Source organism: Hoplias malabaricus, chromosome 6 (genome assembly GCF_029633855.1).
Source record: "Hoplias malabaricus isolate fHopMal1 chromosome 6, fHopMal1.hap1, whole genome shotgun sequence".
NCBI lineage: Eukaryota > Metazoa > Chordata > Actinopteri > Characiformes > Erythrinidae > Hoplias > Hoplias malabaricus.
In genome coordinates this window covers 27,758,155-27,782,737 of record NC_089805.1, presented here as the reverse complement: position 1 = coordinate 27,782,737, position 24,583 = coordinate 27,758,155, and the positions used below count along the sequence as shown (strand labels likewise).

The following is a 24,583-nucleotide window of genomic DNA, read 5'->3' as shown; positions in this document are numbered from 1 at the left end:
CTGGCGTCCCCTCCAGGGTGTATTCCCGCCTTGCGCCCAATGATTCCAGGTAGGCTCTGGACCCCCCGCGACCCTAAATTGGATAAGCGGTTACAGATAATGGATGGATGGATATGTTGGTAGGTGAATTGGCTGACTAGGTTCTGGACATATATAGAATTAAGGCATACATTTATCTAATAAATTAAATTAAGCATGAAACAACTCATATAAAATTGTACACCCCAGAGAAAAAAAGTGAACACAGTGCCTGGAAGAAAACATTTACCAGCCATTTAAATAGCACAGCTTACTTGTCCAGTTTAAACATTTTATCAGCACAAGCATGTGTTTAAATGGAAAAATAAAGCCTAACACACAAAATAAGTGCTATACTGACTGCTTTATTTTAGCTGCAATCAAACAATGTCTTGTGTTCCCATATATGGTTCTTTGTTGCAAGAGTTCAATTTTTTAGATAATAAAAAAATCTCCCCACTCTCATGTAAAGTGGTCAAGTCAAATTCCACTTTATTGTTATTCTTTCTCACCACTAATTTATTGAAATACTGCAAAACAAAATATAGTTTCTCTAGATTCCAGGTTCCACCCAAAGCAGTTTGGCTTTCTATAGTGAATGTTTAAAAATCATTAAACATATGATATGCAGATTCAGCAGACAAGAACGATTGTTATACATTTAGAAAATAGAACATACAGGAAAAAAAAAAAGTCACAGACGCATTTCTTCTAGTAAGACATCTGAAATTGCTGCACTTAAAAAAAGAATACCTTACATATACCAAACCCAAAAAATATATATAAAAATATAATACACCCACCCTGCTTTTAGACTTATGATTGTAATGTCTGTACTATACATGGTCAGATATTTTTCTTATCATTATTCCCTTCACAACGCAAAAGAAATAATATCTACAATGTATCTGTTATGATAATTCTTTTAGAGATAATATAAATCAGATGGGAAGATGTAGTAAAATACAAATACTACACTACTATATGGGACATACGCATCTATGGAATCTGTGCAGGAGCCACAACATTAAATCACTGATGAATCATTAATCATCTCATTACACTGGCACCTGTGAAGAGGTGGCATATATTAGGCAGCAAGTGTACAGGCCATTCTTGGAGTCAACGAGTTGGAAGCAGGAAAATGTGTATCACATATAGTCCAAGGAGGGAACAGCCAGCATAAGAAAATCGTAAATGATGTGGAAAAATGTAAACTGGAGGCAAAAACTCAATTGAGCAACACCGGACAGGAGTTCCTCCACCAAGACCATTTATTCTCCAACCGAAAACTTTGAAGGGTTTTATCCTAATTATACCTCAGATATTACTTCACATTGGTACATTTCTCTGTCATTTATCTTAAAAAACAAAAAACAACAACAACAACAAAAAAACCCATAATTCACTCAGTATCTACTATCGGTACACACACTCGGGCACATTCAGATTTTATTTGATGGGTTTGCATAACTGCTATGTTTTTTTCTCTCTTTAAGTATAGCCTTACACCTCACAATTTTGGAATAAAATCTTCATTGTTTTATTGCAGTTGAAGTGCGCTTCCATCATCTCAAACACTCTAAGTCAGTTTCTTGATTTGATGTTTGGATAAAATCAACTGTATCATAAGTTGTTAGTCTTGTTTCATGCAATATACTCAGTATTTGCAAAACATAGCCTGAAATATTCTATTGTTTTTGAAGTGAAAAAAAAAAAAAAAAAAAAATATATATATATATATATATAGTTTAACCATTATATGGAGTTTAACCACTCTGTGAAAGATTGCAACAATTCAATGTGTAATATTTCTCAACATAAAATAGCTAAGAACCTGAAAATAGTAAAATAATCCAGAAAGTAAAACACACAAATGTAAAGAAGAAAACATATATAGACAGGACCCAGAAATGCTGCAGCCTTCTCTGGGCCTGAGCTTATTCATGATGGATTAATGCAAAATGAATAAGCGTCCTGTAGTCCACCAAATCATAATTGTAAATTGTTTTTGGAAATCATGGAGCGCACAGTTCAAAACCCAACAACTGTGATGGTATGGTGGTGCATTAGTGCATGTCATGGAATAATTGTCCTGTGAAGGCACTGTTAATGCTGAATGATATATACACTGGGTTTAGGGCATCTTGCTTCCACCCACATAATGTGTTTTTCTAGGAAAGTCTTGCTTAATTGAGAAAGGCTAGGCATTCATATTCGGTATAGATTAAAGGAGGATGGCTTCTAAAGGAATCTGGGTGTTAAACTAGTCCAGACCTGTTACCCATTGAAAAGAAATTGAAACAAAACAGTGTAATACACCAAGCTGTAGAGCAGCTGAAATCCTATAGGAAGCAAAAATGGAAATAATTTTTTCAACATACAATTAATTATTCCGTTATTTCCAGAAAATATTTAATTTTACCCAAATATTTTCTGCAGGTAATGATATATATTAGATATTGAAAAAAATCAGTGGCTGTTTTCCTGAGATGAGTTAGATTGAAAAGAGTACAAAAACCACATTTCAAATACTGAAAGTGAAAGTTTTATTTGTTCTTTTCTTTTGTAAATATATATGCCAATTTTGAATTTGATGCCAAGAACGTGGCATCACGAGAACTTTGTCGTGATGCCAGAATAAACAATTAAAAATCTCAATGAAAAACTTAAATTAAAAAGTTACCTCAGTAAAACGGAAGGAATATGCAATTTTGGACTTTTGGGGCATCCGTAGAGAAGCGCTGATCTGTATTTAATATGATATTGAATATGTGCTTTGCATTTGACATAGATATCACAGGATGTGCTCAGCTACGTCACGCACGGGAAGACAGCCGTCCGCGGGAGAAACCAAGTTAAGAAAAAGGGGGACGGGGATCATTTTTTACGAGTATAATCTACTTTAAGTAAGTATATGAACGATTGGTGAGCAGTTGTATACAGACAATTATAGCATTTGTATCTGCGTTGTGCATATTTATTTGAGAAGTGTGTTTCTGTTGTCATTTCAGACCGTGTAATAATGTCTCTGGTTTCTCACATGGCCTGGTCCTTTTCTCTGCGCAGGGTGGTTGGCGCCGGCGGCTCCGCACATGGTCCTCAGAAGAAAAAACGCTGGATTTCGAATATAACATCAACGACACGCGTTAATTACATATTATTGCCCGCAAAGTCTTCTCGATGAGAGATACGGAGGATATGGACGCAGAGGTCGAGTTTGATGAAGGCGAAGAGCCCTCGTTCAGTGATCCAGAGGACTTCGAGGATGACATCAGTGATCAGGGTGAGAGAGAGCAGGAGAGAGGCCGGCTCCACCGAGGCCCGCCGTCCACCAAGAACATAACGTACAATCGCTTTAATGCACATTCTCCCTGCGACTGGGGCCGAGCTCAGCTTTGCCGCACATGTTGTGGTTTCATGTGAATATATGTTCGGTTTCCCACAGAAATGAAAATACACCTGCAGCGTTTCGCCGACATTTTAATGCAGCGCGGCGCTCCTTAGGCCACAGTAACGTTCACAGAGTCTGTTACCCTTAATAATGGTTTCCTGAACGTGGGAGTGTCTGTGAGTGCTATAGGATTTGGTTCAGAAAAAGACCTCCGCCGGTGAATCACTAACGCCATTAGAACTGAGTCTAATCCCGCTACATTTATTAAAGTAGTTGCAGTTAGCGCTGTGGTCCCTGCATCATTTAAGGTGGAACGGATATATCTAACATAATTGCCCAGCCACGGCTCTGTTAAATGTGGAAAAGAAAGTTCGAATAAAATGGAAGAACCTCGGATTGAACTTGGAGTAAACAATACGTTAATAAAAAGTTGAGCTTTCATATGTTACGCCTTCTGCGAGCGGGGAGGACAAAAGCTGTGTGGCTCATCAGTTAGCTAGTGATAACCGCCGGCTAGCGGCTGACGCGTGCCGACTCGATATGTATCACAGCCGTAATTGTATTCACAATAGTAAAATATTACCACATACCCGTTATTCGTGAGCCTTATAGCTAGTGTTCTGGTGGCTCTATATAATTTGGCGGCAACGGGTGGAGTTGTACATTTTGTCAGCTGAATTGTAACGTTACGCTATCAGCAGTAGTGATCTCTGAGCAAATGTAACTGGTGCTGAGCGTTAGACTCGGTGTCACAACCAGCAGAAAACTGCTTAGTCCTAAAGCTATAAGCGTTGATGACCGTGTTTACATTTAAGGTGATATATTTAGGAATTGACTTACAGGACAAATAATAAATTTAACCTCCATAAGGGCTTATTACCTGAGGAGTTGTGGTCGATGTCCTAGAAGCAGAAAAGCAATATAGAATTGCTGAAATCTACATTAAATGTTTTTAGGGACATTTGGCATTTATTTATTCATGTTTTTATTGTTTTCTGCAGAGCTGCTGGGTGATATTCTCAGGGAGAAACCTCAAGAGGCAGATGGCATTGATTCTGTCATTGTTGTTGACAACGTTCCTCAAGTAGGACCAGACCGTTTGGAGAAACTCAAGAATGTCGTTCACAAGATCTTCTCAAAATTCGGCAAAATTACCAATGAGTTCTACCCAGAAGCAGATGGCAAGACCAAGGGGTAAGTACTAGTATTTTTAACTGGTAAAGTTTTTAAGTATGAATTGAATAGGTCTAATTGTATTTGTGTCCCATACATATTTTTCTGACTGTATAGGTACATCTTCCTGGAGTATTCAGTTCCGAGTCATGCACAAGAAGCTGTGAAGAATGCTGATGGCTACAAGTTGGATAAGCAGCATACGTTCCGTGTCAACTTGTTTACTGATTTTGACAAGTATGTTCAGTTAGCTTGTGCATTGGGCTTTTAACTCCATATATGTGTATATAATGCTCTGGGACTGTACTAAATTATTATTTTTTTTCTTCAGGTACATGTCAATCAGTGATGAATGGGAACCACCTGAAAAGCAACCATTCAAAGATTTTGTAAGCATCTTTTTTACAAGAATGTAGTACACAAATGTATTTATTTATTGAAATTTAGCTTGTTATATCGCATCAGTTTGTAAATATAATTGTCATTGTTTACCTCAGCATGTCTTTGTAATGTTATTTTTTAGCTTATGTGGTGCTTTTGAGTTTTGTTCTGTTAAAATATCCATATCTTCCAAAAATATCCAATACTTTTATAAACTGGCTCAGGTTTTTGTAGAATGGAGCATGTCAGAAATTACAGAAAAATCAGCAACATTTCACTTTAAATAGATATTCGGTCTTTCCCTTCGTCTGTGATGGGGGAGAGATAAGCTAAATGCTAATGTGCATTCATTTTCACATAGTAACAGGGTTATTTGTGAAATAATGGCATCATTTAAGTTAATACATTATCTTGAATCAAGAGAAAGATATGATATAAATTGATCAGTTACAGGTTGCTCTAAATAAGTGGATGTCAATCCATGTTTTGGTGGGCCTCTACCATACATATTCTAGTTTTCATCTTACTCATTAGAGGTTTTTTGTTAGCAGAGTAATCGTTAACATGTGCAGGGCAGGAAAATTCTCACCAGGACAAGAACTGAGAACCATTGCTTTAAATGGTGTAATCAAAATTTGCTTTAGTTTACCTTCTGTGGCATGTCTTGTTGGCATAGCAACTACTGTAATCCAGCTGATACTGTCTATAAATATTAGTTTGACAATCAGTAAAGACATAATTTCATGGTCCACACCTGTAAATATGTGAGCGTGTGCAAGCACAAAGCTGGTGTGAAATGTGTTTATCAATGCAGTCTTGGAGCTTTAGTCATGAGTATGCTCTTATGCACATTGTGTGTATCCTGATGAACCCACAGGGAAATTTGCGCCACTGGTTGGAGGACCCTGACTGTCGTGATCAGTACAGTGTGATCTATGATTCTGGTGAAAAAACTGGCATATTTTCAAATGACGTCAAAGAGCCCATTGAAATTGAAGAGAGAGCGGTGAGAAATGCTTTACATTTTCTTTCCATCTTTTTTTTTTTCTCACCTTGAAACTGTTTATTTAAATATATGCCTTTGGTGTTTCTATTTCTTTAGCGGTGGACAGAAACATACGTGCGCTGGTCTCCAAAAGGCACTTACTTAGCCACATTTCATCAAAGAGGTATTGCTCTGTGGGGTGGCGAGAAGTTCAAACAGATTCAGAGGTTCAGCCATCAGGGGGTCCAGCTTATTGATTTTTCACCATGCGAGAGGTATGTACAATCCTGCATAGCCAACTGATTGTAGCTTACACTAAAGGACTTGCTTGTTCACCTTGAAGCATATAGAGATTATTTTATGCAAAATGAATTTGCACCTTTTTGCAATAAAATGTTTTGATATATCATTGATTTATTATTTATTTCCATTTAAAGCAGCAATTGTTACAGATTTTTCTAATAAATAACATTCATGGAGGGCAGTAAATTTATTGTTCAAATGTGGTACAGCATTTGGGATTGCACATATTAAAGTGATTTCTCTCAAACTGTGTGAGACGTTAAGAGGTGCACAATCTTAAATTTTTTTTATCCTCTATAAGGTACGTGGTTACATTCAGTCCCCTCATGGACACAAAAGATGACCCACAGGCTATCATCATCTGGGATGTTCTGACTGGTCAGAAGAAGAGAGGTTTCCACTGTGAGAGCTCTGCCCATTGGCCAATATTCAAGTGAGTAGGGATGAGTAACTTTGGAGTGGTATCTGAATTTGATATTCTTTTGTGAATCTTAATAATCTGTGCATATTCTATTATGTCTGAAGGTGGAGTCCAGATGGAAAATTCTTTGCCAGAATGACCCAGGACACACTCAGCATCTATGAAACACCAGTAAGTTTCAGGAGGTGTTTTACACCCCCACCCCCCCTCCAAATAAATTTAATTACTTGCTTCATTATGCATTTTACTAATCTTTTCTTGTACCTTGTATATTTTCTCCCTGTAGTCAATGGGTCTTTTGGATAAGAAGAGTTTGAAGATTAATGGAATTAAGTAAGTACCTTTTTCAAATGTTGTTCCTCCTTCAAAACTAAACAGTCAATACCATGCATATAGTCAACGGGCAAATGGTTTCTGATTGCCCATACCTATACCTGTGTCGGTAGGGATTTCTCCTGGTCTCCTGGTGATAACATCATTGCATTCTGGGTACCTGAGGATAAAGATATTCCAGCAAGGGTGACACTCATGCAGCTTCCATCAAGGAATGAGATCAGAGTGCGTAATCTCTTCAATGTGGTGGACTGTAAGCTTCACTGGCAGAAGAACGGTGACTATCTTTGTGTAAAGGTTGACAGGACTCCTAAGGGAACACAGGTATTCATCTCATCGTTATAGTACATTGGACCAGAAATTAGTTCTGTTGCTATTTTATCTAAACTTTGCTTGCTTGGCTTCAGGGAATTGTCACAAATTTTGAAATCTTCAGAATGAGGGAGAAGCAGGTTCCTGTGGATGTGGTGGAGATGAAAGGTGAGAAAATGGTTTCTCAATGACCTTATGGAATTTGAATTGATTTTTCAAATTTAATTTATTGTTTTTGGTCCTTGTTACAGAGGGTATAATTGCCTTTGCCTGGGAGCCCAACGGTAGCAGGTTTGCTGTGCTGCATGGCGAATCACCAAGGATCAATGCATCCTTTTATCATGTGAAAAGCAATGGCAAGATCGACTTGATCAGTAAGTATCTAATTGATTTAGTATCAGATTAGTAAATCTGATTTTGATGTAAAAATTCTGATGATAATTTCCAAAATACCATGTAATTATTATTTATGAAATTATTTTTATTATTTAATATTTGTAACTTTATTTTTAATTTCTAGAAATGTTTGACAAACAGCAGGCAAACAGCATCTTCTGGAGCCCTCAGGGCCAGTTCCTTGTCTTGGCTGGACTGAGGAGGTTTGTGATTTGAAACCAATATTAAATGTATAGGAATACATTGCAGACATACCCTAGTCCCACCATTCTCCTATTTCCATTTTGTTTATTGACAGTATGAATGGTGCGCTGGCATTTGTTGATACATCTGACTGTACTATGATGAACATTGCTGAGCATTACATGGCCTCAGATGTGGAGTGGGACCCAACAGGCAGATTTGTTGTGACATCGGTCTCTTGGTGGAGCCACAAGGTAATTAGAAATCTCCTTTTGTGTATGTAACAAAAACTGTGGTCCAATTCCAAATGCAAATTTGACAAATTCTAAATCTGTTTCCCAGGTGGACAATGCCTACTGGCTGTGGACGTTTCAGGGCCGGCTACTGCAGAAGAACAACAAAGACCGTTTCTGCCAGCTTTTGTGGAGGCCCCGACCACCATCTCTCCTCTCGCAGGAGCAAATAAAAGTAATGCAGATATAAATACAGACTGGCAGAATTTGAGTTAAGCCAGACAAATACTCAACTGTACTAATTTTCTGATCTTATCAGGCCATCAAGAAGGACCTGAAGAAGTACTCCAAGATCTTTGAACAGAAAGATCGCCTCAGCCAGTCCAAGGCTTCAAAAGTAGGTTTTTGGGATTATAAAATGTTCTGTTTGGAGTTTGTTGTCGGCCTGGTGTACTGATTTACAGGGCTGTGTGCTTTGCAGGAACTGGTAGACAAGAGGCGCGCAATGATGGAGGAATATCGCAAATACCGCGAGAATGCCATGAACATGTACCAGGAGCAGAGACCTCTCCGTCTTGAGCTCAGAGGCGGTATGTTTGTTTGCACATTATGAGTGCTTCCATCGGCTGGAGGACAAGTCCAAAATTTCTGCTTCACATTAATTTCTAAACTTCACTGACAGACTAGGAAAGGGAGCGTTTTATGAAATTACTTAATGCAAACAACTATTTGGCTGTACTGGACTTCTGAGATTGATAAATTCCTCTTAAACCACAGTCAAAGTTATCCAGTACTTTAAATATTTTTAGTTTGCAGGAAATATTCTCTTAAAAGGAAAGTGAACAGGTGGTCTTTTGTCATGAAAGCCTGATGTCTAGGTATGATAACCAATTATTTTCATACTTGTGTTTAACTGTGAGGTGACTGTTACTTGTTTTCACTGATAGGTGTTGACACTGATGAATTCGATAGCAATGTTGATGACTGGGAGGAGGAGACCATTGAGTTTTTCATCAATGAAGAAATCATTCCAATCGGCGATCTGTAGTCCCAATAGCAGGTAAAGTATTGCAAGTAAACTGTCAAGCCTCATAGTTCTCTGTAATCAATGCAGATTATTCAGTTGTCTTTGTTTTTTTCCTCCCACAGAACAGTTTTATTTTAAGGAGCGTGGTTTCATTGGAGGGAAACAAAATCAGGCATCTCCCTCCAGCATATACCTTGTTACCATCCAGCCAAGTGCCTTTTAATACTGGTCACTGAGGAAGGAGAATTTCGTGCCACTGTTGCTTTTTCGTGCAACTGTCGTTGCTTTTTCCACCTTATCCAGCTCTGGGAGCCACCACCCTGCCGCCATAATACTGACCAACACTTGGCGGGTTTCCCCCCTCTGGTTTTTGCCTTTTGAGTTGAACATTTACCTTGTCAGAAGGCCTCTACCATGACAATGCATGCCGTGAAATGTTTTTACATCCCTACGTTCAAGGAAGGAATTTGGCTTCCATTGATTTTCCTTAGAATGAACACGTACTCTTGCGTGCACTACAGTGGGCTGTATCCTCCTCCATTCAGATTACCTGATATTAAATGCACAACAAGGTAATAAAGTATAAAATCCAATTTAACCTTATGTCAGGTGTGATTTCTCAATAAAACTGAAAGCCGATGTGCAGCTTGGTGTTTATTTAGTAGCTGGTGTTAAATGGAACTTATCAGTCATTGTAGCTTTAAAACATTGTAAGCATTGCTTCCCCTACAATTTCATCATAACCCCAACAGTTAACAATGAATTTTGTAACTTGTGCAGCAGTTCATTAATGCTATCAAATCAAAGTATCAAAACTGAACATGTAACATTTACTTGAATTATTCAAACACTGGGTGGTTTGCCTGGTAGAAGCTTTTACCTTTTAAACTTTACTGACTGGCTTGTTAAAACATTCATATGTGCTGAGGGTATTTTGTGCAAATATGTATCTAACTGGATTAGCTCATGGACCACCTATGCAAAGATAGGGTATCGGTTTGTGACCTAATGACAGTCCCAGAACACACACAATTGGGCTGTGTAGAGTTGAGTATGTATTTTTTTTTCACTCTGGTGGCTAGTAAACTGTTCTTGCATTTTAAATGCAATATGTTTCATGTTGAGTTAATTATTTTATATGGTTATTTTAAATGCCTCCCTGCAGCTCCACCACTCCATACTATGACTTTACAAAACTTGTTTCTTATTCACAGTGTGTATTTGTGTTGATTCTGTTCTTCAAATAGTCTGAGCAGTTTAAAAAAGGAAAAGACATTACCATTACTGAAATTTGCAGTCACACAGCTCCAGGAACCTGGAGGTTGTGGGTTCAGGTTCCACTCCCTGTGTCTGCATGGGTTTCCTCTGGGTACTCTGGTTTCCTCCCACAGCCCAAAAACATGTTGGTAGGTGGATTCAGCAACACAAGTGTCCATATGTGTGAGTGTGTGTCACCCTGTGAAGGACTGGTGCCCCCTCCAGGGTGTGTTCCTGCCTTGCACCCAGTGATTCCAGGTAGGAATCGGACCCAACGCGACGTGGGTTATCTCTTCCATTCATCAACTATTTCTACCCTGTTCATTAAAAAGAGTGGTCTACATGTTCAGGCTCTGAGGAAAAGCCCTGTGACCCTTATTAGGCAGGGTCATATTAATGTTCATATTTCATGTTGCATGAAACAAAACATGTTTTGTTCGGCCATTTTTTGAAACATGGGACATTACCCATGAGTAAATTTCTCACGAAAGAAAAGTGTTTATTTTGGCCCTTTATTAAGGACTCATTATTTCTGATGTATCAGTAATAATCGAATACTTGTGTATGTTTGGCGCTGATGGTGTTCCCACAAAAAAGCTTGATAACGTTCTTCCTCATTTGTAGTGAATAACCAAATTAAATATATATATATATATATATAATATTAAAATTAATCCCATTTACCTGTTTTCTCAGAAGTTAGAAGTGACTTTGTTCCACATCTTTTGCCTCGAAGATGCCCAGATGTTTTGAAATTACTACTGGTTTACAATGGAAATTATATTTGTTTTCTCTGTGGTGGTCTTATAGGTTTTACATTTAAGTGAATTTTAACAGTAGTGCAGTGACCTTGATTAATAATATTCCTTAGTAAGCTCTTTCAAAGTTTTGCTCTGAATTAATGTATCAGTCATTAGGACCAGACTGGGATGTGTTCACTTTGACTTATAGTGCCTCATGATTCAATACATCCTCATTTTTACTGTACCCACAACAAACATTCAGCTTCTCCCTGATGAGCATTTCATTTGCAGTTAGATCATGTGTTTGAGTAAGAGTAAGGCCATATTAAAGCTGTGATATTTAGAGGTCAGGTTGGAATAAAGTGCATGTTTGCAGTTTTAATGCAATTTTGCCTGTATTAGATTAGAATTATTAGAAATTATGCTGTAAGTTTTTGGAAGCAGTATACAGCTATTGTAGCTTTATGCTGTAGAATAAACACTTGTAACTAATGTTTCAGAACTAGTTTGACAGCATTATAGAGCATCTGCAGAATGTATTAACAAGTCCTCTCGTCTTATAACCTCTTCATCTACTAACTTGATACCAGATACCAAAGGACACCTTCAGAGGTCTTGTGGATTCTGCATGTAAGTTGAGTTGAATTATGACCAGTAAATTGTAAGTTTAAGTCTTTTAATTTCATAAAATAACAGTTGTGTGAGTTTAACTTGTGCTACTACTGCAGTCTCCATGGTGCTGCTGAGAAGTTTGGGGGCACAAATGTAACATAGTGTCATGTACTATGAAAATATTCCTTATATATATATATATATATATAAATATATAGAATATATTCTGTTGGTTCTTGTTGTGTGCTTGTTGTTTATGTAGTTACTTGTGGGGTTTTTTTTTTTGTTTGTTTTTCTTTGGTAGTGAGGACGGTGTTTATTATCATTTAGTAACTCATTCAATTTGCTCTGAATGAATGTTAGTCACGTTTTCTGGACCAGAAGAGTTCACTTTTGCCTAGTGCCTCATGATTTTGTACATTCTCATTCTGTGATTGGGTCCCAGATGAGCATTTCATATGCAGTCGGTGTGTTTAGTTAAAAAAAAAAAAGTAATCTTTCACATTAGACACAATTTGCATTAATTATAAAAGCAATCTTAAAAAAGCATGTATGATTTTTGGCAGGAACTGTATTTTTTCTCGTTAAGTGCCTGATTTGGTATACAGCCACAGATAAATGAGTTGTCAAGGGGTGAGATATATTAGACACCCAGAGAATGTTCAGTTCTTGAAGTTGATGTGTTGGAAGACTATAGTGCCTACCAAAAATGGCCCGGGCTTGGACTTACACCAGAACCATGAAGCAATAGAAAAGGGTTGATATCTCATAAATGACATTATTGTTCACATAATTTGGACAAATGGCAGGAAAATGCATACTGCCATATTGCATTTTTTTCAGGTCTTGTTTGAGGTATTGGCTGTATTTTAGGGCATCTATGAAATGTATTGTAAAAACAAGCAATCCTACCATATAACCGAAAGCACCTAAAGTATTTGCAGCTAATATATTGGTGCAAGATACAAAGAACCCATTCAGAGCTCTTCAGAGTCTATGCCTTGTTGGTTCCGAGCTTTTTTGGTGGCACAGGGTGATCTACCAAGTATCAGGCAAGTGGTTTCTATAAGGAAACAAATCTGTCTCATCAGACTTTGAAATATTACCACCTTTGGTAATATCACAATTTGTAGCACTGAATTTTTTGGACTGAAATTATGCATCTGAATTTTGCTGCTTTTGTTTAAGTTTAATTTAAGTCTTCAGATTTACACCTCTGAATATTTTGCTTCGAGATTATGTATCTGAATATAAATGCTCTTGAATAGAACTGTTATATTGTGTCTTCAATGAGACTTTGAGATTCTCGAGACACTTTGAAAATAAAGAGATAATATCCGCGGAAGAAAGCTAAACGTAAGGTTTTCCACTGTATGAAAGTTGTGTTCGTATTTCGCCATCTAGCGGCGACAGGATGCAACTACTGCATCATTTAAGGTGAAAGAGAAAATCCGAATGAATTGATTGCTAATCCATGGTGTCCTGGATGAGTTTTAGAACTCGAATTTCGTCTACCGAATCTGAACAACTTCTAAATATATTGTTTGAATTTTTTGAGCTTGAATTTTTTTATCTGAATGTATTAACCTTGAATAATAACAGTGAAAACGTGTTCTTGAAAATTCACGAGTTCTATTCAAGAGCAATTATATTCAGACGCATAATTTCAGTGCAAAATAAATTCAGTGCTACACATTCAAAGGTGGTAATATTTAAAAGTCTGATGAGACTTTTTGCTTCCATATTTCTATGTAGCACTCATTTGTATATAGCTCATTGGTAAAAGCTTATTTGTATATAGTAGGAGAAAAAAGTCTGCATGCAAATGAAACATACATGAAAAGTGAATATTTGTAAGTGGCATGTGGATAGATTCCACAACCTGGAAGAATACCTGTGTTTAAAATGTCTTTACATACTTAGGAGGGGCTAGCTCATCTTGTTCATTCAGAAAACTACTGTAGCACTAGTTGTGTAATGCTGGCTATGAGAGAAATGATTGGACACAGTGCTCTGCTGCTTGCTGTGGATGGAGATGTGTAGACACACATTGGTCAGAGTTTGCCCTGGTTTGTGGTGTTTTACAGAACATTATGCACAGTAATACAGAGCATCTGTGGAATTAAATAATTGTCAAGCTTATCACCATTAAACAATACAAGAGGTATAAGCACTATATTCTAAAATATATTTGTAGTACCCCTGATTTGTATATACATTTTGAAAGACTAGATGAAAGTATGATGGCCCTCTGAGTCACATCACAACAACATTTACAAAGCAAACAAAAGTTCACAACACACAAAAAAACTCTTCTTTTAAAAAATGCTACATTGGAGAATAGCAGCGTTTTTTTTCAATGCAATGTTTTTTCAATGCAGCATTATGGAAATGTATTTGTGTGCTCCTTAATGCTGTTGTGTTCTGAGTTTATGCAGTGTTTTTTTTTCAATGTATTTGTGTCCTCATTAATGCTGTTGTGTTCTGAAATTTTGTTTGTAAATGTTTTTGTGATGTGACTCCCAGGGCCACCGTATGAAAGTTGTGCCCTGTTTACTATCTCTGCATCGTTTCATCATTTATGATCTCTGCATCATAAGTGCAGTGTCTGATTTTGTCATTAGCAGTAAAATACATTTCGTTTTATTGACTAAAACAAGCAGAGGATTACTAAAATTATTATTGAATTATTAAAGGAGACATGGCTCATAGAGAAAACACCCAGATGAAACTGCAAATCTATTTGTGTTCACATATAGGGATCAGTGCAGCTCCATTGGCAGAATTTGTAGGAAATGCTCATATTAATCAATATAAGAGGGACTGAGCAAATGCACATTTCCGGGTGGCCTGAGTGGTGTTTTACAGACTGTTTGAAATTATCTAAAGAAAACTATTTCATAAATATTTTTTTCTGGAAATACTATTCAAAAAGTGGTGTTGATGTAGTGTAAACTGCATCTGCTGTTTAAGTTGTAATTTTAGGCAACCTTTATAAAGGCCTCTCTAAATATACCCATTCAGCTTTCGGCATAAAATCACTAGGTGTTTCTCATGTTCATTTACACATTAATATGGGAAACCGAACACTTCAAAAGTCTGTGCAAATCAACATACTCAGTTGAACTCTGCAGCACAGACCAATCATTCATGCAACTAACTGGACTGCTCGACCCAGTGAACAGGGCGGATAGGGCTTATATGTTGAAGATATTGTTTCATATAAGATCATTAAATTTACCATATTTAAATATTGCTTTGTAATGCATTTACATTTTTTATTATTTTAACAGGGTAAAATACCATTGTCATCTGGCATGAATGAGTTGTACTTCTTTTCCACTCAAATCACAAACAAGCAGGCATAATTCTTTATTGTTTGTGTGTTTCATTGTGAAGTAATACTTCAGGAATATTTGAAATACTCTCAACTATGTTGGCAGCACTGTTTACATGTGTTACAGTAAGTAACTGTACTGTTTAGTTCAGTATTGTCCAGTTAGTTGCGCTGGTGATTGGGCTGCGCTGCACCAAGTGCTTCAATTTGGACCAACTTTGAGGTGTTCGGCTTCCCATAAATTTGACGGTCACCGTGACCTGGTGCTGAACTCTCGCGATGTCTGGTCTCCACCGAGCCTGCTCTGGGTGTGAATACGCGCGCGAGCACATCCCACCTCGCGGTGATGGGCACTCCAGATCTTTTTAGAGACTCACCTCAGAATGAAGAACCGACTCTTTCGGCTTCCATACGGCTCTGTACAGTAGCATAGGTAGCACCAGGAAGTGTTTTGTCTGCCCAAGTTATTTACATTATGTTATTTAACTTTTTAAACAAAACTGACCTTAACAGCGAAACACATTTTTAATTGTTTAAAAATGAAAAAGCATATAGTTTGGATCATTGGATGAATTTTGAGAGGTATGCTTCAATTCATACAAACAGTCAGCAATAAAAATGGACTAAGGTCAGAAACTAAGGTCAGAACTAACGAAGGATTTCATTTAAATTCAAAATAAAATCGTCACTTTTAATGTCTGTTCCTACATATCTCTTAAAGGAGCCGAGTCATTGATGATCGACACATCACTCGCCGGAGGCCGTGTGCGGAGAGAGGGAAGCTGAGCGGAGGAGTGGAGTGGAGCGGAGCGGAGAGGTGAGCCGAGCCAATTCTTACCGCTATGTTTACATTCCTTATTTACCGTTAAGCAAACACACGGGCAAAGCAGAATCGTTCGATTAAACGGAGCTACTAATTGGGTGCCGTTTGAAGGAGGGGTGAAGCGGACTGAGTAACTGTTCTGCCTTGTTTGCTGGTAGTATATTCTAGTGGGGAAAAGTGCTTCTTAAACGTCTTAGCGGCAGTTGTTAAATGTACAATGTTTTTTTGATGTTTTAAGCGAATACACAGGTCGTCGCTATTTTGTAGAGCTCATATGCTGTCGTACACAGTCTCGAAGTGGTTTGAGGTTAATGGAACTGAAGTTAGCCTCTTATTCACCAGCTTCTTTATCGAATTTTCGGTTCCACCTTAAATGCTGCAGCAGAAACGTTTTGGAACCTGGGACGCCTGAATGGAAATGCTGCATCGTTTAAGGTGGAAAGGGAATTTTGAAGAAGGAAGCCGACTTCAGCTGCGTTTAAGGTTAAAGGCAGTTTTCGCGCAGAAGCTCGATCCAGCTCGGTGTCAAAGAGCCACATTGTGTTCAGCAGAATTAAAGAGGCAGCTCTCTCACGGAGAATAAACACCAACGTTAGAGCAGCAGCAGCTCACAGTGCCAGATATACACTGCTTAGCTTTTAATATACGGCTTTAGCAAGTCAGCAGCCTGGACTCAGATTTATTTGAACAAAATAATACCCAAATCCCGGAAATGAAAAGCGGAATTGTAACGTAAGCAATTTCACGATTTCTTATTTTGTTTGTTCAACGCTTTCTCTTTCGGTCTAGATTTGAAGCCGTTGTCTACTGTAGTATTAGAGTCCGCGAGGTGACCTATTATTTTACCTTAAATTTAGATATATTTCTTGTACACTGTCCATACAATCTATACTGTAGCATAGCGTCACTATCCAAAGAAAAATCATGTACCTGTAAAATAGTAACTTTAAGGCAAAAGAAAAAACAACAACTTATCTTTCAGTGCATGTCAATGTAAAAAGAATATGTATATTTCGATAATTTTGAGCATTTCTATTGGTCCATTTATCATGACACTTTCACACAATGTGAAGGACAGCTGCTATGTTCTGTGTTCAGTAAAAACCAAGATTCATGTTTTTTGGACAGCCACGATCGGCTGCATGACACTGTCTATATGTCTTTGTACAGTCTTTGTATAATATAATCAGTATAATATGATTACTGTTCTATTTTTGTGTGGCTGTAGGATTTTAAAATACAGTTTTAAAAAAAGGAATCGGTGATGCTATATTCACTGTCTGATTTTTGGGTAATTATCATACACACTTAAAGCATACAGACCAGTTTAGTAGTCCAGTAAATAAAGCAGTAGGTGTGTTTAATCGAAATGATTGCATTGCAGTTTACAAAATGATGAGTAAAAATTAATGTAACACAAAATTGTGATGGCAGCTTCTAAATGTGGCACTACCAGAGCCTTATATCTGCATATCATGTATCATGCAAATGTTCCACCCCTTATAAGAATGTTATATGAACACAGGGTAGCTTTCATGAAAAATATTATTCCACCCTCATTAAACTTGTGTACTTATGCTGTAATGGTGCTCATGAGTAACCTCCATACAGTGAAACTTTTCAGTGTTCTGCCTTGTTAAAATCACACCACCATACCATAAACAGCCATGTCTGCACCCGGAGTAAAGGGGTTAAATCAGGTTTACTCACATATGCCTGTGATTTTGTATGTTTGACTTGAAATTGTTTCTTCACTGTTATGAATTGTGCATGTGCTTTACATGTTCAGAGAAGAGAGTTGAGTTTTAACTGAATTTGGATCCCACCCCCACCCCCCAGCGCGCACACACGAAGACACACTTGATTCAGATACAACAATGTGTTAATGTGTCTTAAGTAAACCCTGATTTTTTCCCCCTTCTCTTTAGCATATTATGCTTCCCATCCAAGTCACCCATGGTGTTATGGAGCTCAGGTGAAAATGGAACATCCCCTGTCCAAACTAGACAAAATGGGCAAGTCAAGGTTGTTTCGTATATCTCTAATCCTGGGCTCAGTCTTCATGATCCTACTGATAATCATCTATTGGGATGATGTTGGAGCCACTCATTTTTACCTACACACCACCATCTCCGGTCCTCACTCCTCGCGCCTCCCTCCAGAGGGTCATTCCACTACCAAACATAAACCAGAGGAAGACAAAGATGGCTCTTTTCTGTCGGATATTGATGCTTTTGTAAATCAGTTTTTGGAGGGCACTGCTGACCCAACAGAGCAGGTGAGAGGAGAAACTCCACCTGGAGAGATTCATAATCAGTCCTCCGAGAAACCAGAGGAGCGGTTCGTCCCCAGGCGTGAATGGAAGATCCACCTGACCCCTATAGCCACTGAAATGAAGCAGAGGCAGGACAACAGGAAGCAGCTGATCCATGATATGTGCAGCAACAACAGCACATTGGACTTTCCTGGAAAAAACAGGACATTTGATGACATTCCCAACAAGGAGTTGGATCACTTGATTGTGGATGACAGACACGGCATTATCTATTGTTACGTTCCCAAGGTGGCATGCACAAACTGGAAACGCATCATGATCGTGTTAAGTGAGAGCTTGCTAATGGATGGCGTCCCCTATCAGAACCCTCTGAATGTCCCTGTGGAGCTCATCCACAACAGCAGCCTGCACTTTACCTTTAACAAGTTCTGGAAGCGCTATGGAAAGTTCTCACGTCATCTGATGAAAATCAAATTAAAGAAGTACACCAAGTTCATGTTTGTCAGAGACCCGTTTGTTCGACTCATCTCAGCCTATCGCAACAAGTTTGACCAGGAGAATGAGGACTTCTACAAAAAATTTGCTGTCGTCATGCTGAAAAGATATGGCAATTATTCTGACCCACCAGCCTCTGTGGTGGATGCTTTTGCTGCTGGTATTCGACCAACTTTTTCAAACTTTATCCAGTATTTGTTAGATCCTAACACTGAGAAAGAAATGCCCTTTAATGAGCACTGGAGACAGATGCACCGCCTCTGCCACCCTTGCCAAATAAATTATGACTTTGTGGGAAAGCTGGAGACCTTGGACGAGGATGCCGAACATTTGTTACGGATCCTGCGAGTGGACAATATTGTTGACTTCCCACCGAGTCATCACAACCGGACAGTGAGCAGTTGGGAGGAGGACTGGTTTTCCAGTATTCCGTATGAAGCACGGAGAGAGCTGTACAAGCTCTATGAGCCTGATTTCAAACTCTTTGGATATTCTAAACCCGAGAAGCTTTTAAATGAGTAAAAGTTGGTTGTTGGTTATTGTTTTAATATCTTTTTTTTTAAATATATTTATTTTAAATTTTTTTTTTTTTTTTTTTGCATATCGTCATTAATTCAGTTCTGTTAAGTTTGGTCGATGAGGGTAATCTCTAGGATTCTCTTGGCTTGCTCCATTTGTATCATGCAGTGAAGTTTGTGCTGATGACCTGAGCATTGTAGAGGATGTAAACATCTTACGGAAAACTGATGAACTCCTAGAGGACAGTATTGAAACTGCATACAAATTACCAAGAAAAAAGAACATTTTCGCAAATACACTCCATTTGGCATGCGGTACTGTGAATTCCAATGGGTTGAATTTGTAGCTTAAATTTAATCTAGGTAATCACACCTGATAAAAATAATATCTTGTTTTTAATATTTGGTTAAACGTTGAGGTTTTATTTGTTCATGCTTTTTTTTTTTATCTTATTAGGATACAATATTAGCTTATCTTATTTGATGTTAAAATATGTATGCAGCTTGATCATAAGGCTGTCATGAGAAGAAATGCTAGATAATACTGCACATTTAGGGCAGTGCACATAGAAATTTTAGAATATTTTTGTATTTTTTGCTATTAAATGTGAAATGAGGCGCTAAGAGAAGCTAGCAACTATTTTGGAAAAACAGACTTTTAACTTTATATGGCTTCCTTTTTCATTGCAAAAGGATTCATTGCACTCCTATAGCGGTTGAGGAACTTTATGCTTAAGAACATAGCTTTTTTTTGAGCTCGTCAGGCTTAACTTGCGCAGAGACATCACCTCATTTTTGCGTCACTGCGTTTTTGTTCACCCACCTCAGGATGCAAGCATCAACGTATATATTTTGAGACCTCATATCAAATGCATTCACTACAAATGGATGCAGGTGTTTACTTTAAACAAAAAGACCTGAGTTGTACTTGCGCTGATGAGCACTCCACACATGTTATTAGTGTCATGGATGTGTAAGAAGCTGCAGACCTGTTACTGCAGATCTGCTGTTTTTAAATGTTTTCAAAAACATCAAAAGGACCTTTCGTTCAAGCATGGAGAATATCTGAGGCAGGGGTTTGTCACAACAGCTTGTTTGTCTGTGGCATCTCTTCTTTTATCATTTTTATCCTTTTCCTTTTTTATTTGAACATCCTTTCCCCTGGCAGGAAGCTGCTGCTGGATCCTCCTTATCGTTGGTGTGCCATAATTTCTAGAGTGTGTGCCTTGCGGTTCATTTTTATAAATATGCATCTCTCAAGAGACCTGCCATTGTGGGCAAAATTAAACGTCTTGTTTGTTCTTGTAAGGCGTAGCATTTATAAGCAGATTCCTAGGTTACATACTGTTTCAAAGGCTGAATGCAGGCACTGCGATTCTGTCTACGCAGGTCTGATTAGGCTTGTCTTCTTAGAGGGAGGTTCAAGCACAAATAATTGTCTTATAATTGCCCTTATTTCTTTTCCAGTTTTTTTACTTTTTTGCCTGTTTCACTGTAGCATAAACTAAGTATGTTATGCAGACATGGGCATGTGCAAATGAGGGGGGTATTATTGTTTAGCTTGAAGTTGATTCATTATAAAAACATTTTAGTTATCGTGGTGTTGGTGCACTGCGTTTTGCACATTTCAATTATTTTGTATTAAATATGTATGTGTTTTTGAGAAACAGCAGTGTGTTTGTCCTATATTTTGCCTGGAGGGATGTGAAGAGCAGAAATGTGGAGCACAAGGTTAGAATGACCATCCTGTAGGTGAAGGACTGAAGGGCCCTCAGGGCAAGCCATGATCAGCAGCTGGTCCAGAAGGCACTGCACCGGATTGGCCACGTGTTAGCAGTGCCTTTCCTAGAGATGAGGACAGAAAAAAAAAAGAAAAATCAACGTTTACACACAGAAGATATAAAATGTACAGGTATTTTTTTAAGTGTCAGATTTTTGACCTTTGAGGGAAAAAAAATAATTTAATATGTAAGTGTTGTGAAATTATTTTACTTTTTTGCCACAGTGCTTGCTGTAATCTTAAGATCTGTCAATACTTGCAGTGCTTTTTCCGTTTTTTCTAAGCTGTTACGTTGTGCAGACTAGATCACTGCCATTCTCGTGTTTTTGCGGAAAGAAAAACACACTGTCATTCTGTATCAGTATGCTGTGTAATGCTGTTGAATATGTTTATGCTAAAAATCACCCCATGTTTTATTACCGTTCTGTGCCACACTATTTGCTGAGAGATGAGAAATTACTGGTACATGCCCTCTTTGTGAATGCTGTACAATGGAAAAAATAGATTATTTTCATCAGTAGAAGCTTTTCAATCTAATAAGTCTCATGTTTGCATGGGGTTTTAATTTTAAGGGACATTTGCTAAATTTGTGTTTTTTAAAAAAGGGATGTACTTCTCACATCAGGTTGTTGCAGAAAAAAGTCAATGGGGCTGATCTCAATTGCATTTTACATTTGGGTGTGTATTATTTTTTTTCTATTTATTACTGTTTTAACAAACTTTGTTATGCAATCTCAAGAGAAGAAATAAAGCTTACTGCATGGTGCATAACCTGACAGATTTTCATCTGGCATTTATTGAGTTGAGCAAAAGTTCAAGATCTGACCTTCATGTTAAATGAATGTGATCAATTGTGACTGTAAACACTTAATATTTTCTTTAAGCAGCTGAATGTGAATCCCATCTCCAACTAGAGGCAGTTTTAAAGAGTCTCTGTGGCGTTGCCCTTTTTAACAAATCAATGGTCAGCATGTCAGTGCTCTAATAGCTAGCGGTTGATAATAGAGCCGGGTTTTCATTGATGAGTCACTGGCTCCATTCATTAGTGCATTGAATTTTAGTATGTTTCTGAATGTTACACTAGATGGCAGTGAAACACTCCATATTTACTCAGGCAGAATTTGGAATATTGCTTGTCAGGATCATGTGCAGCGGATGTATTGGAGAATAGCCAGCATTTAGGAAATGAGAGGGATAACATTTTGCTTTTAATTGTATAATTTATTATTATTTCTCGTGGGTGGCGCAGCAGGTAGTGTCGCAGTCACACAGCTCCAGGGACCTGTCCTGCTCCGGGTGACTGTCTGTGAGGAGTGTGGTGTGTTCTCCCTGTGTTCGTGTAGGTTTCCTCCCACAGTCCAAAAACACACGCTGGTAGGTGGATTGGCGACTCAAAAGTGTGTGAGTGTTTGTGTTGCCCTGTGACACAGTACATGTTCTTCAAGGTGGCTGCTATTGCATTCAAGCCTTGTACGTAGACAAAGATTTTACCTAAAGATAACAGTATGAAATAATCTCAGAATGCATGTGTTTGAAAAATTAGGTTTTCAGTGTTAACTTGTGGCCTTCATGTGTTGCACATATTTAAATTGTATCAACCGCCTGTGGTAAATTGTGAAAAATCCAGCCAAAAGGGGTAATGTGCTTTTTGACATACCTTGTTCTAATGTATCTGCGAAAGCAGCCTGCAGTTTTTTTTTGTGTGTGTGTTCGCAGGTGCTGTGCCTGTCATGCAGGGCTGCTGGACGAGGCAGCTGCTGAGTCTGACTTCTTTTGGCTGTGTAAAAGGTCAGTGTACGAAACCCTGGTGAGCAGACTGGGTCCATGTGGCCCCCAAACAAAGACCATGGGCAGCGCTGTTCTATCTCAGCCTGTCCTGGTGACCGCTGTGCTCACAGCCCTCTGCTGCCAGATGGGCAGACTTTTCCCCAGTGAGTCATTTCCATTCCACATGATACAATCACATAAAACACAAAGTCCTAGTAACCCTTTGAAAATGTCATCCATGCTCAGTATTAGCAGACTAAACAAAAACAAACTTGACACTCCTTCATGAACAGTACATTGCTTCTCTTCATAAAAGCGTACAGAGAAGGAAGAGAGATTGGATACTGCTGGATATTACTTCCACCATCTATAGTCAAGGCATTGTAGGCATGAAAGGCTGAATTAGCAAGTCCGGTTACAGTAGTGTTAGTCCAATTATATTTTACATTTATATCAAATAATGTCAGTCATTGGAAACTGAATGTGTTAGCTTTGCTTAGTCAGTGCAAGTGCCTCACCACAAGCTGCCTGTTTCTTTCGCTCCAAGACGAAGGCAAGCCATGATTTCCATTCCTCTTATCGAGTGCTGACAGCAGGAAGATTGGAGGCAAATAGGATAACTGGAGTAAAAGAAAACCCATTATCCACTTCAGGAAAGCGACATTTAAATGATCCACAGGCTATATTAAGCAGATTATCACTTCATTCTTAACGCATATTATCTACTTCAAAATCCTTAGATTCCGAACTGGTCACAAAAGTCCAAATTTGCATTTTAAAAATGTGCATGCTTTCTGTAGTCTGAGACTGCAAAGAATGGCTTCAGGCTCTGGGGCCTCAGCTGATTAATTACACACTGCAGAGGCAATGTGGCATAAGAAGGGACAATTAACGAATATTCAACATTGCTTTTTGCACTCACTTCTGTGTTGGTGGGATATATTTGAGTTGGTATCAACAACGCTCCTAATACCTAAACCATTCAGCACTGATTCATTTCTCATGACAAAAGGACAACCTTGTTAAAGACTCTCGTGACCCCCCGCTGTCCTCCTGTATTAAAGAAGACAAGGTGCCTGTTAGGATTCTGGTCTCTTTGAGGAATTGCCAAAGGGCTCAGCAGGAGGAGAAAAAAAAAGCAATCGCATGAACCGCTTTAATCCACTTGAACACCAAAATGATATGCGCCGCTTCTACTCTGGGTTTTGTTAATTGAATCAGGGCTGCCGATGGATCTCATCCACCGCCACCCAGCGCCCTCCAGCACCACAGGGACTTTTGGAGAGGCCCCTTAATGAATGTTGACATGCTCCCCAAGACAATCGCTATTCTTTCTTTCCCCACTGGTGCTGTCCTTGTGCTTTCTGGTTATCGTCTATTAAAGGCTCTTTAATGAAAAATGCTAATGAAAACCCTCTGCTGATATCAGATGTGTCTTTTTTTATGAAATTCAAATTGTACTAATATTTCCACAGTTTGTGCGCTGGGTCATACAGGAATTCACTTGAAATATGTGATACACATGTCCAAAATTATCCAGACAGTTCTTCTTATTGAGTTATTGAATTGGGCTACCTTAAGGTGCACTCGTTGTTGACCCAGCCATTTAAGTGCACTAGAACATGCAATCTGAAATGAAAAGTATTGCCAAGAGAGTGGGATGAATTTGAACAGCAGTACATGAAGCTAAGGTCATCATGTGCAATGACAGCTGTCTGCTGAAGGCATATAAAGCCCTTCAGCACTGGTCTGTGATGCAAACTAGCTTTTTCTGGACTGATGGGGCAATATTCGCAGACCTTTTGGAGTTGGACTGA

At 38.4% G+C, this 24,583-nt stretch overlaps 2 protein-coding genes across 2 annotated transcripts; both read left to right on the top strand.

Annotated features, from left to right (window-relative positions):
- The first annotated feature begins 2,905 nt into the window (after positions 1–2,905).
- Positions 2,906–10,245, top strand: eif3ba (eukaryotic translation initiation factor 3, subunit Ba). Its single transcript, XM_066675020.1, has 20 exons — positions 2,906–2,927; positions 3,088–3,304; positions 4,414–4,606; positions 4,703–4,822; positions 4,917–4,974; positions 5,844–5,972; positions 6,069–6,226; positions 6,556–6,687; positions 6,780–6,846; positions 6,962–7,008; positions 7,122–7,332; positions 7,416–7,488; positions 7,572–7,694; positions 7,841–7,919; positions 8,015–8,153; positions 8,242–8,367; positions 8,452–8,529; positions 8,614–8,722; positions 9,080–9,192; positions 9,282–10,245. Exons 2-19 carry the CDS (start codon positions 3,202–3,204, stop codon positions 9,178–9,180), a joined length of 2,046 nt encoding a protein of 681 aa, XP_066531117.1. The 5' UTR covers positions 2,906–2,927; positions 3,088–3,201; the 3' UTR covers positions 9,181–9,192; positions 9,282–10,245.
- Positions 10,246–15,867: 5,622 nt separating this feature from the next.
- Positions 15,868–21,751, top strand: chst12a (carbohydrate (chondroitin 4) sulfotransferase 12a). Its single transcript, XM_066675915.1, has 2 exons — positions 15,868–15,925; positions 17,860–21,751. The coding sequence occupies exon 2, from the start codon at positions 17,913–17,915 to the stop codon at positions 19,221–19,223; it is 1,311 nt and encodes a 436-aa protein (XP_066532012.1). The 5' UTR covers positions 15,868–15,925; positions 17,860–17,912; the 3' UTR covers positions 19,224–21,751.
- The last annotated feature ends 2,832 nt before the right edge of the window (positions 21,752–24,583 follow it).